The sequence below is a fragment of the Oryzias latipes genome, chromosome 14 (assembly GCF_002234675.1).
Source record: "Oryzias latipes chromosome 14, ASM223467v1".
Taxonomy (NCBI): domain Eukaryota; kingdom Metazoa; phylum Chordata; class Actinopteri; order Beloniformes; family Adrianichthyidae; genus Oryzias; species Oryzias latipes.
In genome coordinates, this window is record NC_019872.2 from 24,002,949 (window position 1) to 24,019,759 (window position 16,811).

At 44.1% G+C, this 16,811-nt stretch overlaps 1 protein-coding gene across 2 annotated transcripts; it reads left to right on the forward strand.

Moving 5' to 3' along the window:
* Positions 1-686: 686 nt before the first annotated feature.
* Positions 687-16,191, forward strand: c14h7orf43 (chromosome 14 C7orf43 homolog). Of its 2 annotated transcripts, none has more exons than XM_011483851.3 (13): positions 687-1,000; positions 3,060-3,388; positions 6,930-7,025; positions 8,028-8,157; positions 9,721-9,807; positions 10,169-10,289; positions 12,985-13,132; positions 13,785-13,867; positions 14,021-14,172; positions 14,641-14,777; positions 14,848-14,926; positions 15,279-15,393; positions 15,546-16,191. In XM_011483851.3, the coding sequence occupies exons 1-13, from the start codon at positions 808-810 to the stop codon at positions 15,700-15,702; spliced, it is 1,827 nt and encodes a 608-aa protein (XP_011482153.1). In that variant the 5' UTR covers positions 687-807; the 3' UTR covers positions 15,703-16,191. The 2 variants fall into 2 exon arrangements, with proteins under 2 accessions (XP_011482153.1, XP_004076807.1); XM_004076759.4 differs by having other exon boundaries at positions 689-1,000; positions 3,057-3,388.
* The last annotated feature ends 620 nt before the right edge of the window (positions 16,192-16,811 follow it).

Below are 16,811 nucleotides of genomic sequence, written 5' to 3' on the forward strand. Positions count from 1 at the left end.
ATTTTAATTAAGTGACAGAATAAGCAGTGTTGAAGAAGAAAAAGCTGTTTGGTGGATTGCTCTTTTTTTTTATTTTGAGTCAACACATACTTTTTAAATAGTGAAAATGAAAAAGCATTTCTAATGTTGACTTTTATTTTTAATTATGATACAGAAATGCTTCCATAACTTGGAGACCAAGTGAGTCGGTTTTTTCATGCACTTTTTATTTGCGGTGTATCATATTTTGAAGGCATGTTTAAACATCATCCCGACCAGGGAGTATTACGGGCAGAGAGGACATTGCTGCTTCTTTTTGCCTACGGGTCCTTTCATCTGGCTGTTTTGTTGTTTCAACTTTGGTTATTTCTTCCTGTTGTGTTTACTTCTTTTTTGCACCATGAGTGTTGGAAGGGGAGAGGATGGAGAGGTCTGTGCGATGTACACTGCCATGCAAGTCCAAATAAAAGTTCTCTTTGGCTTGATTGTAGTGTGACTACAGTAAAATTTGTCTGTCTTTAATTACCGGTCCGTGATAAGTTACCTGGCAGCAAACCGGTCTGTGGCGCAAGATAGGTCGGGGACCCCTGAACAAACGGGAGAATTACAACAATTCCATCAAAATGTCCTGTTGGCTTTTTTCCCCCACAAAGCACGTGTCCCAGATGGCCTATTAGCGGCCACTAGAGGTCGCTGTTGTTGAAGGAAGAAAGCCGCGTGACGTCGCTTTTATTTTGAAAGTGAAATCAGGAAGTCCGCGTTTCATTGTTCGGGTCCGGGTCCGTTGACGGTGGTCCTGGTGCCGCTCAGCCTCCTCCACCCGTCGCCATGGTGCAGATGATGGAGTCTCAGTGCGAGTATTTCATGTACTTCCCGGCGGTGCCCATCACGGACCTGTCGGACCCGGCCCGGTACCGCTCGCTGCCGCGCCGCAGCCACCTCTACCTGGGGGAGACCGTCCGCTTCCTGCTGGTACTGCGCTGCAGGGACGCTGGGGGGACACCGACCGAGCAGGGCCCCGGTAAGAGGAGGGGGGGGGGGCGACCCCCACGTGTTTGTTTTTGTCGTTATGGACCGCGTAACGGTTTTGGAGTAACGGTTGACACTTCCAACGCGGTGGGACTCGGTCGGTTCCCGAACCGAGCCGCCATTTGTCCCGCTTATTAAAGATGCCGCAGGCCTTCAGAGCTGCGGCTCTGAAAGCTGATCAGCCTGATCGATCCTGGATGTTTATTCCACACAAGCGGATCAGTGTGGGAAACGGCTCCAAGTCTGCGTGCATCATCATCATCATCATCATCATCATGACGACGCTCTTCTGTGTGTTGGATGATCATTTCTATGTTTAAAAAAAAAAAGAGGCTATTCTTAAAACCACAAGGTCAGAGGATGGTCAGAAAAACACAACCTTTATGAAGAAAAACAGCAGCACAAAAGCTGACATTAAGAGATAAAAGTCAGGAAAATGGAGGCCCATAGATAAACCAACGAGGAGTCCCAGTGGATTTTGTTCAAACCTCACAGAACCTCAAATCTAACACAGGATTGTGGAGGATGACCCTCAACACCTCCTACATGTGTCAGTAGTTGTACATTTAAAGTTTCACTCCAATCCTCTTTTTTCAAAGGGTTCCTAGTGGTCTGTTAATTATTTGGCTGTTTTTAGCCTGAATCAATAATTTGTGTCGTTTTCTAGGACGTAGTTTCTGCAGAGCGGCAGGATTTAATTAGAAACTCACCTTTGGGGAGTTGTGGGCGGTACTGTTGATGTGGAACAACCCCACCCCCACTTCCCCTCCCCAGTACTGAAAGCTCTGAGTTCTGCTAGCTTACAGCCCCTCAAAACCCCCAAATTAGGGGTGCAACAAAAATGGTGAGCAATATCCCAGCTATTCAGATGTACAGTTCTGATCCAGATTCCAGCTCAGACGAGGAAAACATCAGAATGGAGCAGAGTAGGGAGCTTGTGACCCATATATTGACTGTAAAAGACAACTGGACTGAGTTGCTCTATTCCAAACAGGAAGTGACCGCTGGCTCCAAGAAGCCAAAATCCCATAGACTTCTATAGAGAAATAAACAGCTGTTACTCAGTCGTTCTATTAGTCAGAATAACCATTCTTGCCTAGTTTTCCTTTTTTTTTTGTACATGTTCCTGATAATCCTCATTTTTAATTTTTTTTCTGTAGTTAAATTATTCAAGTTAAAGATTGACCAAACAGATGCCTCAACAAAACAATTTGGTCGTGTGTCGAACGTTCATAACGTTTGATTGACAGATTTCATGTAGCCCACTTTTCAAATGGTAGGGATGTGGACTTCCAACTACCTCACACCGGAATGGAGAGTGGTTCCCATAGAAACAATGACCCAGAACTACTCGGACCAGTCACTGCTTACTGACATCATCTGGCTCCAACATGGCGACATTCATATTCATTCGTTCATTTTCGTAACCGTTTTTCCCTTTCGGGGTCGCGGGGCTGCTGGAGACTATCCCGGCCACTTGTAGGTGAAGGCAGGGGACAACCTGGACAGGCTGCCAGTCTGTCGCAGGGTAGAAAACACACATCCATTCACTCTCACACCTAGGGACAATTTAGAGTTGCCAATTAACCTATGAAGTATGTTTTTGGACGGTGGGAGGAAGCCAGAGACCCCGGAGAAAACCCACGCATACACGGGGAGAACATGCAAACTCCACACAGAAAGGTCCCCCATTGATGTTCTGTTTCAGATCCCCCAGCCGGGACTTGAACCAGAGGCCTTCTTGCTGTGAGACAAGAGCGCTAACCACTGCGCCACTGTGCAGCCCCGCGACATTCATACCAGGGAAAAAATAGCGACTGCATTGACTTCATTTGGATGGAGTTGGCAGTCCTTTTCTCTGGGTGATGTCCAGCTTCTTTTCTGCATCACAACACTACACTTTTTCAAACAGCATGTTTTTGGAATTGGAATAAAGAAATACTCAGAAAACTTAATTGTCTTTATATAATGCTACAACATGTTAAAAACAGCATTTTCATTAGAGTGGGTCTTGAACCTGGACTGAGCCCCTGTCATTTGCCTTCCAGCAGGGGGCAGTGTTGGCCTCACAGAAGGGTTTGGGACAGAATCGGCCAGCAGCCGTGCGTGGCGGGAGCTGGCTGGCTCTTTGTGTGCCGTGGCCAGCGTGAGTCCAGGAGAGAGCAGCCGGCATCGAGGCAACCACCATCAGCACCATGACTACGGCGACGAAGGCAACGAGGATGGCGAGGACGACTATATTGCGGCGGCGGAAGCAGCCATCGCGGCTCTCGGCAGCAGGGTGGACTCCCGCTGCTGCAGCTTCAGGGACTGCAAGCCGCTGCTCATCCACAACTCCTCTGGGACGGCACTGAGGGAGTTCCGCAGGGCGCCTGTTCAGGTACATGACTCCAGATGAGGCTTCTGTTTCTCACCTCCAACCAAAGTCTGTGTTCTGAACCTGACCTGGGTGGAAATCTGAAGGTTGAGGCATTGCTGAGCCAGTCTGCCCCACAGACATGCTAACATTTAGGACTACAGCTAGCTGTTGCTCTGTTCTCAGGGTTAAATACACATCAAGGATGAAAATGTTCTTTGAGAAAGGTCGCTCCTGTGACCCTTTAGCTTATTTGCTGCCCACACAGGGACTAATGTACGTGGACCCGTACGGGGGACTTAGCCAGGTTTCTAGGTTGTCCGGGTCCGTGGAAGGTCATAGAGAGGAGGGAGGTCAGGTTTGTCTTGCAGTTCCCTTCAGGCTCATGCGGCCAGCTTAAGGGATGTCATGAAAATGGAACGTACCATTGTCGGCGCGTGGTAATTGTATCATAAAGTATTTGTAAGGGTATTGTAAGTTACAAGCACTTATGACGGACAGGTGATGCTGACATACCCTGTCCTTAAACCACACTCTAACCATTAGGGAGGTGCGTGTACCGGCGGCACGCAAAAGGTGTCCACGAGCCGTAAGCTGTACCTGTAAGGTGTCCACACAAACGACTCTCTGCTTGTCTAATTTGTTCACTTCCAACAGTCCGGCTGAACAAAAGGAGCAGTCACAGTCCATGTGACCAGCACTAACGGGCTCCTTGAGCAATGTGTAGAGTTTGGGAGGTTGAAAAAATAAAAGCATGCCTGCGTCTCACCCACTTCATCCTTACTTGCCTTTGTGTTAGAAGTGTTCACTATGACCTATCACCTGCAGCAGGAAGTAATGTGCATGAACATGAGCCTTCCGGGCTCATATTTCCTGCTCACCTGCATGTCCTCTACAGGTTTGCCCATTTTTTGCCTGCAGACAGTCCGGGCAGTTGTGCTTGCAGCACTTTCCCCCTTAACTTTATTGTTTGTTTTACATTTTAATGACCGCAGAGCTGCTGAAAAAAAAAGCACAGATCCTCGTTTATGAAGCTGCCCTTTGGTAACCAAAGACGCTTTCCTGCTTCTAACATTTCTGTCATACAACATATTTTTCATTTCAAATTCCTTTTTTTCCTTTAGCAAACATGTCATGAGTCATGTTTATATTCCATTCAGCAGACACTCCAGGTGACGGACAAGTTTCTCACATTTAATGGGAGAATTCATTATTAATGTGAGGTCAAGTATTAAGCATAAGGACGCCTGGGAATGGGACCTACGGGTTATTAGCCCCGCCCAACTCTATTCTGTTGACCTTTGTTAGGCAAATGTAGCTTCTGCTGTGTACTTCAGCTTTTACAGTGCTCAGCATAAATGAGTACCCCGCACTACATTTGTCATAAAAACCTTTAACCTTAAACCTTTGGTTAATTCTAATTAACAGGCATTCAACCACAAGTGAGTCCAGCGCTAGGCCTGCACTATAAATCGCAAATTTATCGTTATTGCGATTTATTGTTCAGCTATGCAATATACATGTAGCAAAAGATGGCGAAAATGGCAATAAAAGGTGACCTTAAATGTTCTAAAACAATCTTATGGAAGCTTGAAGTATTTAACGAATCAAATAAACCCCTTTATGCATTTGACCAATCGGATGGAGCCCTTTTATTAATTAATTATTTTATTTTGGAGCTTTTTTTATGTTAGATGTTTGCCTCCCATGTGAACAAGGACATTGGAGTGTAATTTAAGTTATATTGGCTCTTATTCAAATTAAACAGCTGCAAATGATGTTTTTTGGTTGTTTGGTCATTTGTTCATATAACCCAAGTTATATCGTCACCACGAGTTCTCCTCATATCGTGCAGCCTTAGGTGAGACTAATGATTATTTAACAGGTGTCTGGCACATGGTTACTATAAAAGGGCATTTCTTAACAAAGAAAACTCCTTCCCATTTCATGCTGTCAGCAATGGCTCCCCATGGAAAAGAAATGTCACAAAATCTGAGAAAGGAAATCATTTCTTTGCACCAAAATGAGGGCTACAAGAAGATCCACAAAGCTTTACATATCAGTCAAAATACTATTGCAAAAGTGATCCAAAAATGTAAGAAAGATGGAAGTGCAACCATCTTACAGAGACGTCCACAGAAGCTTACATCTCGACAGGAGCGTCTTCTGATGAGAAGGGTTGAAGAAAATCCCCATGGAAGTTCACTGCAGTTAGCTAAAGCAGTAAAAGGCCAAACTGAACTGACCGTTTCCCGTGACGCCACACGGGGCTCACTGTAAAGGAACGGCATGCATGGTTATCGTCCACGAAGGAAGCCTCCCCTAAAGCCTGTGCACAAAAAACACGCCTAGAATTTGCTAGGGCCCATGTTGACGAAGAGGAGGACTACTGGGACTCAATACTCTGAAATGATGAGGCAAAGATCACCGTTTTTCATCACCCTAACGCTTTTAAAACTGTATGTGAGGATTTCAAAGACAAATGCATGGGGGCTACAGTGAAACACGGTGGAGGCAGTGTCCTGATGTGGGCTGCATGAGTGCTGCTGGTGTGTGGGGGGGGTTGCATGTCATTGATGGTACCATGAACTCAACAATGCACGGCTCTACAACGAAGGAGAAGTTTTTATTTTTGTTGTTTTATTTTATCATACTGTATTTATCCCACAAAGGGAATTCTTTTCTCCGCATTTGACCCATCCCCCTGGGGGAGCGGTGAGCTGCAGCCAAACCGCGTACGGGAGGCAGTAGTGTTAAGGGTCTTGCCCAAGGGCCCTCACTGGGTGGTGTTAATTGCTCGCTATTGATATGGTAATTGCCCAGTAATTGCACAGCCCAAGATGCTGCTATCACTTCATTCACTTGGTAGTGAAGCACAACGATGATCCAAAACACACGTCTAAAGCTAATGTTGCATTTCTAAAGAAGAACAGGCTGAAGGTGACTGAACGGCCAAGTATGTCCCCTGATCTGAACCCAATCCAACACCTGTGGGGAATTCTGAAGAACAAGTTGAGCATCACTCTCCATCCAGGCTCTAAAAGAGGTTCTGCTTGAAGAAAGGAAAAAGATAGATGTTGCAGTATGTCACCAACGTGTTCATTCCATACCTAGAAGACTTGGTGCTGTCCTTAAAAACCATGGAGCTCATACCAAATACTAGATGTAGTAGTTTTTGTTGCAGGGTGTATTCATTTTTGCTTCAACCAATTTAAGTAAAACTGAAGATTTTGTGATCTAAGTTAGATCATTAAACTTAATTTCATGTTATGGGGTGTTTAAAAAAACGTAACCTCGTGGAAAGTTTGGAACTTTTTCTTTTGTTCATTGAGCGACTGATTAAATGAGTGCTTTTTAAAGAGGGTGTACTCATTTATGCTGAGCACTGTAAATGTGCATTTCCAGGCATTTGTTTTGTTTATTTCGCCCTATCATTTGTTTCCCTATCAGCATTTTTCTTTTGGAAGTTTTCAGGACTCATTCTGCAATCTGCAACGTCTCTGCTGACTCAGCAAAGATGCTCTCTGCGTCTTTGAGGTTAACGCCAGCTCTTTCTTCTTGTCAGTCTCCTCTGGACGAGCCGGTGGTTCTGACGGATGAAGTGATCTTCCCGCTCACCGTGTCTCTGGACAAACTCCCCGTCAGCACGCTGAAAGTCAAGGTCAGGGCGGCGCTCTTCTCTGGTGACCTGCAGATGGTTCCGGTCAGCAGGTTTCGGTCTCTGGGCAGAGCGTGGGCTTTCAGGGCCTCTCTGTCCGTGTTCATATTCTGAAGCTGCACAGCAAAGAACCCAGGCAGTTCAGTCAAATCAACTGCAGAATGTGCCAAACCAATCTGTTAATCTGACCCTGCCACCGTTTTCTTTAGATTCTGATCCGACTCTCACAGCGGCCTCAGCAACGTACGCATCAGCAGCCACTTCCAGTGAAACATCTACGTAAACGCGCTGATTAAATGTGTGATTTCCGTGTTTAAAACTTGCGGTTACGCGCCGCCACACAGGTTTTTAAGTTTGTTTTCGGGATCTACCTACAAAGCGCGCATTGAAAGTTAAACCAGTTGAACTTTGACCAATCAGAGACCTGGATTTGTTTGTGACCTTTTAAATTCACTGATGTACAAACTGTTTGATCATGAAGGAGAAATGAATATTTGCGGTTTGTGCGCAGCTAGAATCCTATGACACAGAGTCTTTCATATATCGGAATAGAGCTATGAAAAGAAAAAGCCTGGAACAATTTCTTGAACATGTGACACTTGCCCCAGTGTGTACACAGCATGTACACACTGTTGACATTCTTTCTACCTTAACTCTTCCACCCTTTACCTAATGAATGTAATTCCATTGGTCTCTGAAACGGAGCAAAGCAGCCTTGCGCTGATATGCAACACTTTACATACGTGATCTACTTAAATCCGTCGTCCTGTTGCAGAGAAAAGCAGCTTTGCGTCGTATCTATTGGAATTACATTAACGTTTGTTTGACGGATTATCAAACGTGTCCCTGAACTAAAAACATTCATTTAGATCAGTTTGGGAAACGTTTGCATTTTGTGTCTGTAGGAGGAAAAACATTTCAGAGCATCGGGCTCCACAAACATCTGGGGGGGTTCAGCTGGCCACCGCCGCGGCGTCTGCACTCAGCTGTTGTGTCGTTCTGCAGGTGATGGTCACCGTGTGGAAGAAGGAGGCAGAGAAGGCGGAGGTGCAGGAGCTGGGATACCTGAGCGTCCTGCAGCAGCGAGAGCCCACACACACCTTCAGACATGACCTGAACACCTTTAAAGCTCAGGGTAGGAGCATCACCACCATGCATTCTGCTTTGCACTGCATCCAGTTCATAGATATAAAAATAAACATCGCATATAGAGTCTCCATCATCATCATCATTAAAGCAGGAATCTGTTGTCTTCATAGCATTACAGACCCAAACATATATTAGACTAACTTGTACGGCTGCGTAGCTCTGATACTGCTCACCATTTTTGTTGAACTGCCAGTGTGAGGTTGGGGGTGTGAGAGGCTGTAAGCTAGCGGGAGAGAATGTAAATAGATGAAAGATGAGTAGTGGGGCAGGCTTACTCCGTACCAACGGTCCTGCCCACAACTCAGAGATAAAAACTTCTGCCGCTCTGCAGAAAACGACAGATGTTTTTGATTTTGGGTAAAAACGGCATAATCATAAATAAAAAACCACTGGAAACACTTTTAGAATCCATCAAAAGATGATCAGACAGTGACTTTAAAATCTATGGTGATCCTTTTAAAATTCAGGACTTCATGAATTTGTCGCTCAAATGTTGTTTGTGTGGTTTTTGTGTTTGTTAAAACTTCACCAAGAATATTTATTTAAAATTATCCCATGGTCTGGGTGAATACTCAATTCTGATTGGCTGCTGGGTGTGGATTCAAAAAAGTAATAATCAACAGGGATAATGCACACCTAAAAAAGTAGTTCCGGTCACATAGCTCAAATGTTCTGTATCACTGCTCTGGCTTCTTTAAAACAAACATTAGCTTCATCAAGGAGCTGAACTTTCTCTCTGAACTTATGCTTTATTTGGCACATCATGACCATCAGCATTTCTATTACTTTCCTTTGCTGCTGAAGTTGAAGTCCGTCTCAGCTCACTTGGCTAAGCGGCGCGTTGTCACGGTAACGCCACACCTACGTAACAAATAGTCCTTTTTTTGTCCAAAAAGCGATCCAAACTGAAAAAAATAACAAGAATAAAGTACTAAAAACTGATTTTATATTTATTGATTTTGCAAGTGACCATGGTGTAAGCGGGTTAATGACCTTCAAAGTGTGCATCAATATTAACACACTTCGTGTCAGACTGTTCAGGGTTCCCCGGCCTACATTAATTTCTGATAATGAACACTTCCACGGCAGTATCCCTTACTTGTGAGTCTAAATATTAGCTCTTTTAATCCACTAATATCAGATAAGATGACCCAAAAGCGACTAAACGCAGCTCTGTAGCTCACTCTGTATTAAAGTCAACATGTTTTCTGTTCCGTATTTTAGTCTGTTTCAACCACTAGCCAAAGAGAACCTTCTCATAGCTTCAGCTCTCCACTGTTTTATTCTGCTTTCATTGTGTTCATTTCATCACAGCGAGATGAATTCTAGGAGGATCTATTGCACTAGTAAAGACTTGAATCATTTTAAACACAGCCTGTTTAGTCTTACTTGTACTTTCTGACAATTCCTCACATTTTGGTATCTGTCTTGGATACATCATGACATCACATACCCTCATCACTTTGATTTTGCTTTTACTTCTGATTCTGCCTGGAAATGTTCCTCTGAGATGAAAGAAGCTCGCTTTTACCACTTCTCTCCTCTGCAGTGAGCACCACGCTGACTGTGCTGCCGCCTCCCACTGTCCGCTGCAAGCAGATGACAGTTTCAGGGAAACACCTCCTCGTCCTCAAAGGTCAGTCTGGTCCTAAATTCTTCCTCCTCCAGTTCCTCCGTCCATCATAGGACCACAGCGGGACCAACAGTTTACCACTGAAGCATGTTTTTGGAGGAAGAACATGCAAACTCCACACAGAAAGAACCCAACGAGGATTTAAACCAGCCCCTCTTAAACAAGAGTGCATACCGCTACACCACCGTTCGTAAATGTATAAAAAATAAAGTGCATACTCTATGTATGGAACGGGCTTTCACATTGACTGTTAGGTGACTCCTAGAAGACCTCTTCTTCAGAGCTGAGGCTCCATCTGAACATGTAGAATGGTCCTCCTTCCAGCAGAGGGCGCACACACATCTGTTGTCTTTCTGCTTCGCAGTACTGAATGAGTCGTCTCAGGAGGAGGTAAACATCCGAGATGCTCGCATTTTACCCAACCTCAACGCCTCCTATCTTCCCATGATGCCTGACGGCTCCGTGCTTCTGGTGGACAACGTGTGGTACGTATTGGACCGACACTGTCGACGGTGATTGGTTCCCTGTGTGTGACATCATTCCGTTCTTTAAATCTTGACGCTCATGTTTGTATCGTTTTCTTTTTGGACATTAAACGTCGTTGTTGCTTTCTGTTGTGTAACATTTTTTACATTGTGTTGCTCTTTGGTCACATTGTGAGCTCTGCCTCTCATTTTTGTATCATCTGCAGTTTGATGTAGGATCTTTTAGTAAATTGCTTTTGTGTGTTTTGGACTGGTTTGTTGTGTTTTTGTTGTCATGTTGTTGTCCTGGGTCCTCAGCAGTCTGGTTGCTCATAAATCACCAACCCTTGACTTTCCACAGCCTTTCAAACGTGTGTCCTGCTGCTGTTTTCAGAACACTGGGATGGTTTGTTGAGCTGCAGGTCTGTGGCCTTTTGCTTTACCCAGCAACATTTATGCTGCTGAAACGTCCTCTGAGCCTCATTTCATGTCTTACAAAATTACCCTTCTTTCAAAAATGATGAACCAAAAAAGGATTGAGGTAATTTAAACCTACCCAGATTAGTTCCTCCTTCATCATCCTCAGTCAGTGTCCCAACAGTATCTCCATTATTTTGATCCCGAGGGAGAAAACAGAAAACGTGATGATAAACTCTGGAGTTTCATTTGGAACTGAATGACACATTTGTATGTTTCATTTTGAACAGATTTTTCATTCTTTTAGCAGCATCAATATCTTAGTGATCCCTGACAAAGATCATCTGCTGTTTGCGGATGCTGCCATAAATGAAGAAACAAGGAGGAACATTTAGAGGAAGGACTTCAGTGTTATTATGAACGGGGAACACAAAGCGTTTACTCCGCCTCCTTCAACAGTCAATCAAACAGACACGCCCCTAATAATCCACATCTTTGAGTACCAATAAAATCAGAACGGTCAATGCTTTGCAGCTTCACCAGCAACGAAAATTAAACAAGAAACAAAAAAATGAAGAGAAAAAAAACTATTCTTTAGCCTCTGGACACTTTTGTTTGGAACAAAACCACATTACTGTAAGGTGATGAGGTGACATCCCTGATTTCCATACCTGTACATTTAGACTAAACATGATGTGGCATTTAGCAGTAAGACACAAAACACGGGGATGTAAAAGAAACACATACAGTTACAGCAGTATCAGTTCAAAACCACAGATCAGCAAGATTATGTTGGTTAAAAGCTCTAAAATCAACCAGGAAGTAAAGAACTAGTTTCTGGTAAGCTTCTCAGTTCCTCTTCCTGTTTGGTTTCTACTCTTTACCTTTTGATGTACACTGAATGCAACAAATAGACGTCCAATCACATGCTTGCTTCTACCGAGTCAGGTCCATTCCAGTTGGCTTAAGGTGAACCACAGGGAGGGATGTGTGTACATTAAACATGTGATGACCCTTTTTTGTTCCACAGCACTGCAAACAAAGCTGAATAAATTAATGTGACCCATTTTTTGAAACCACAGAGTATAACGGTCTAAAATACCCAAAATTGGCCGTTTTTTATGTTCAAAGCTGCTACGTTCTTAAGACTTTTTGATTTTGTTGCTTAAAATAAAAAGATTGTAAGAAAAACACAAGACTTTCTCTGCTAAAACCATTTTCATGAACGCCAGATGAAAATGTATATATTTAGATTGTCTCCCTTTAAGTAAAAGAAGTGGACTGTTTTGTATCGCCACATCGTTGGTTGAATCTTGTATGAATGGATTTGGTGACCATGTATGAGGAACCGTATGGACTCATGTCAGAGAGAAAGATACACAACCCGAGGGAAAACACAAAATTCTAATTGTGAGCATTAAATTAAACCTCTCAGGGAATGAAAAAAAAACTTAAAGACAAGTAATGCATAAAAAACGTTGGTTTGCTTCAGAGCTGTTCACATTTTTAGCCAAACCCAGCTTTACGATATTTCTGAATGTTTTTCCACTCATTAATGCAAAATGATCAAAACCAAACACCCCCGAAATGCTTTGGTCTTTTGTGTCTGCGTCAATGAAACTGGGATTCTGAAATCCAATGCAGAAACCACCTGAGAAAATGGGCGGGGCAACAGCAGGTATGTAAAAAGGTGCCGTCATTGTGACACAATTGTTGTCTTGTCTTTAGATTGATTTTGTCGTGGAAATAATAGTTTTCAAGTTTTTTTTCTTTTTCAACAGTAAAATGTTAAATTTGAAACTTTTTATGCAATAAAAGAAATAAAAGCAGGAAAACGACATTCCCTGTGAAAATGCATGTGAATGCTGAAGACATAGTGGAGTATCTGTCATGTAACTTTAAGAATAAACAAAAACCAAAAAACTGGAAAGACAATTAAAGAACAATCTTTTATAAGTGAAATGTAGCAACTATGTAAACAATACTACAAAAAAACGTTAAAAAAACTGGAATGTCCTGCTGGAATTGAATGTTTTGACGCGCCCAAAGCCATGAGAGAGATGAAAGAAAACAGAAAAACCCAAAAGAACCAGAACCAACATTCTGATGAACGTGAAGTTTTTTTTTTACAGTTGTTTTTACATGTTTCTGAAATCTCTGATGTCGAGAGAAAAACCATGGGTCACAAGTATGATGATGCTTTTGAGTTATTTGTTAGCTTGCTGCATCAGCTACAGCTACAACAAGACAGACGTTCATGATTAACCACAAACATGGTTGTTGATGTTTCTCCCCACAGCCACCAATCAGGTGAGGTTGGCATGGCGTCTTTCTGCCACATGGACAGCCGGGCCTGCCGTCTTCCCAGCATGCTCAGTGCTTTGGAAGAGCATGACTTCCTGTTCCAGCTCCATCTGAATGATACACTTCAAGAGGAGTCGAACGAGGTTTGATGTTTTTGGATATTTTCATCCAACAAATTACTTTGCTTTACATAATAACCAACCATCTGTTCCTGCAGGTGTCAGGTTTTGCAATTATTTCCTTTTTTATCATGAAATCCAGGCATTGAGGGCCGGTGTCCTGCTGGTTTTTCCAGAAATCCTGCCTTATTTGCTGCTGATTACCTGGATCAGGTGTGTTTAGCCAATAAGGAGCCTCAATGGCAGGTTGGTTGGAAAACATGTAGGACACCGGCCATCGAGGCCTGGATTTAGGGACCTGCAATTGTTCATGTTTGTGGCCTAGGAAAAGTGCAAACTCTGTACAGAAAGATCACTTCTGTTATTTGAACCGGGTTATCTTGGTGTGAGGTGAGAGTGATAACCATTGTACCGCCATGCTGTTTTATTGAATCTTCATCCTCTGGAAAATATCGTCAGAATCTTTCAAACTGCCTTTTAAACGGGATTTCATGGAAGATCATTTAAATGTGAAGAATCTATTTTTCCTAAACTTTTCAAATGTTAACGGAAACCAGAAACTTTAAAACTTGAACACCATCTTCAGCCGAACAGTAACACTCCAGAACTGTAACAAACCTTTTTCAGACAGACGGACCTGCTCTGCTCTTGTTCACTGTGGCTGTGTTGGTTTCAGGGGCTGGAGGTTCCTCTGGTGGCTGTGCTGCAGTGGTCCACTCCCAAGATGCCTTTCACTAACTGCATCTACACGCACTACAGGTGAAAACTGCAGAACAAGTAGTCCCAAAGGTTACTTGTAAGAAGAAAGCAAACGCTGCAAACAGCGTTGCAGCACCAGCCTCAGCTGCAAGTTTCTCAGTTTCCTGCTGAAATGTTTAAAAAAGGTAACAAAGCTCCTCCCACCTCCCGTAGGCTGCCCAGCATCCGTTTGGACCAGCCGCGCTTCGTCATGACCGCCAGCTGTCCGAGCATGGTCAGAGTGAAGGAGCACTTCCGGGTCCGATATGTTCTCCTGAACAACCTGCAGGACTTCCTGGCCGTGCGGCTCGTCTGGACTCCGGAGGGTCGGTCTGCTTTCCCTCTAAAAGCTTTGCTCTGTACCGCTCTGCTCTTTAGAAACTTCAGATGCTTTGAGGGTTTGATGTTCAGTCTGAGAATTCTGAAAGGAAAAGTGAACTGAGAAAAGCCCAGAAATAAAAGTTCAGTAACCCTTGTGCTATTCTAGGCACTTTAATGTTGGGAGTTGGGTCATCTAGACCCACTAGACAGTGCACTGAACCTTTTTTCTTCAATGATTAGTGATCTTCACTGATGTCCATGGATTACATGAAATCTTTCCACCTTCATCCACCTTTGTCATGGTAGGCAGAACACGTCAATGTAAGGGTGTGGTCATAGGATAGCACAAGGGTTAAGGCAGCCGCAGAACGAGAAGAAAGTCCATTTTGATGCTCTGCAGCAGACTTCTGAAGTTCCACTTTGACTGCTGAGCACCCGCTCCATCCTCCCTGTGATGTTGTTTTTGCGCTCAGGGCGGGGTCAGGGGGAGGACACGGCGCTGGCGGCAGTGGTGTGCCACTCGCCGCTCAGTAACTTGGGTCACTGCCGTAAAGGAAGCACTCTGTCCTTCAGCGTGGCCTTCCAGATCCTCCGGCCCGGACTCTACGAGGTGCGTGGGCTCCGGTGGTACTGCTCCTCCCCTTCAGGAACGCCTCCTGACCTCTTCTGCTCTCTTTCAGCTGAGTCAGCACATGAAGTTGAAGCTGCAGTTCACCGCTTCCGTGTCTAACCCGCCACCCGATGCTCGGCCCCTGTCACGTAAGAATTGTACCTCAACATGTATCCAGCAGGGGGGAGGGGCCTATTTGAAACTGCATTAGCTCAGAATCCTCCAGGAGTTACATAACTGCAATGCTGTGACTTGATTGGTCAATCAACACGAATTGACCATGAAAAGAGGTTTGAGAGAAATGTTGTATTTTCTTTTCTAAATATAAAACACTTTAATTGTTCATTTTAGCATCTGTATATCAAGTCTTTCTGTAGTTGACAGGGTTGAACCTGCGATAGTGCAGCAGCTTCCTGTCTGTTCCATGTTTGAACTTTCTAAAACATTCATGAGATCATGGATAAAATAAAATCTCACTCATGTCCTCTCCTCTCGTCTCAGGTAAAAACAGTCCGTCCAGCCCGGCGGTTCGAGACCTTTTGGACCGACACCAGGCCAGCTTGGGTCGATCTCAGTCCTTCTCCCACCAGCAGCCGTCCCGTTCGCACATCATGAGGTGACGCGGAATGCCGTGCAGCGTCGCATCTATTGACCTTATTGACACGTTTAACATGCCTGTTTGTGTGTACGCACATGTGTGTTTGTGTGCACATGCATGCACCTGTGTGTGTAAATACATGCATGTGTGTGTGCGTGTTTGCACGGCAGGACGGGCAGTGCCATGGAGCGGCGGGCCATAACCCCTCCCGTCGGGTCTCCGGTGGGCCGGCCGCTGTACCTCCCGCCGCAGGACAAAAGCCTTCTGTCGTTGGACAAGATCGCCAAGAGGGAATGTAAAGTTCTAGTGGTCGACCCGGTCAGCTAGAAGATGAGGGAAGAGTTCAGACGGAGGAGCTGCAAGATTCAGCAAACGGAGCAGGAAAACTGCTGCTGCACACCAGGAGTGGGACATTTACAGGGTTATCTTGTTTAGAAAGTACTTGACGCGCCGTATTTTAGCTGTGAATTCCAGTATTTTCCCAACAGTTTGCTGCTGATTCTGATGGGAATTCTGTTTTTATTTGGAATGCTGAGCTTCATTCACAGAATTTGTTTCCAAGCCTTAAAACAGCAAAGAACAATGTTCATAGGATGAACTCAGGCCGGGCAGAACGTTCCCTCCTGATCAGCAGGAAGTAGTTCTTTATTTATTCTGAAGTGTTACCTTGTTTGTGTTATTTAAAGGAGAGCTGTTACACTGCATCTGTGTGACTTCAGTGTTTTTGTTTACACTCAGTATGTCATCGTTTTTACATTTCAGCGGAGGACTCCGAAAAGATGACCAGCCGGAAATAAAAGAAACAATCCCCGCTCACATCATCCTTGGTTTTTCTTCTGCATGTCATCATAGCTTGATAGAAACTGCTGGGTCAATTTGACCCGTGTGGATAAAATGTCTTCAGGTCTCTGGGTCTAATTCATTTTTGCTTCTTTAAAGCTCTTCAGACCTGAACCGGTTCTAAAATCCACCCGAACGTTTTTTTTTTTTAAACGTTTGTCATCGTTCAAAAAACCTTATTTTTCCCCATTCTGAAAAGGAGGCGAAAAATACTTGTTTTCCTGATCTAAGACCAGGAGGTCATTGGGTCAAACTGGTGACTGTATCAGAGAAGTCGGTGTGACGTCACACATAGGAAACGCTTCACTTCCAGCTCCAACCAGATGAGGTCAGTTAGGTCGCCATTAGTTTGCGATACAGACGCTGCCATATTGGAGCCAGGTGACCAATCAGCAGTGATCGGTTTGTATCAGTCTGAGTCATCTTGCTGGAAGTCCACACGCCTACTGCTTGAAAGTGGGCTCCACGAAATCTGTCAACCAAACCTTTCAAACATTTGATGGGAGACCGCCTACTTTCACTGAGGCATCTGATTGGTCAGTTTATGACTTGATTAACTTAAAATACAGAAAAAAAATGTTAAAATCCTATTATAT

What these genes read in the sequence shown, in the direction of transcription:
- c14h7orf43 (XM_004076759.4), top strand. Translation starts at nt 808, where the DNA reads ATGGTGCAGATGATGGAGTCTCAGTGCGAGTATTTCATGTACTTCCCG. An exon ending in CTTCTGGTGGACAACGTGTG is followed by an intron (nt 10,290 to 12,984) that starts GTACGTATTGGA and finishes TTCTCCCCACAG; the next exon opens with CCACCAATCAGGTGAGGTTG. An exon ending in TCCCGTTCGCACATCATGAG is followed by an intron (nt 15,394 to 15,545) that starts GTGACGCGGAAT and finishes TTTGCACGGCAG; the next exon opens with GACGGGCAGTGCCATGGAGC.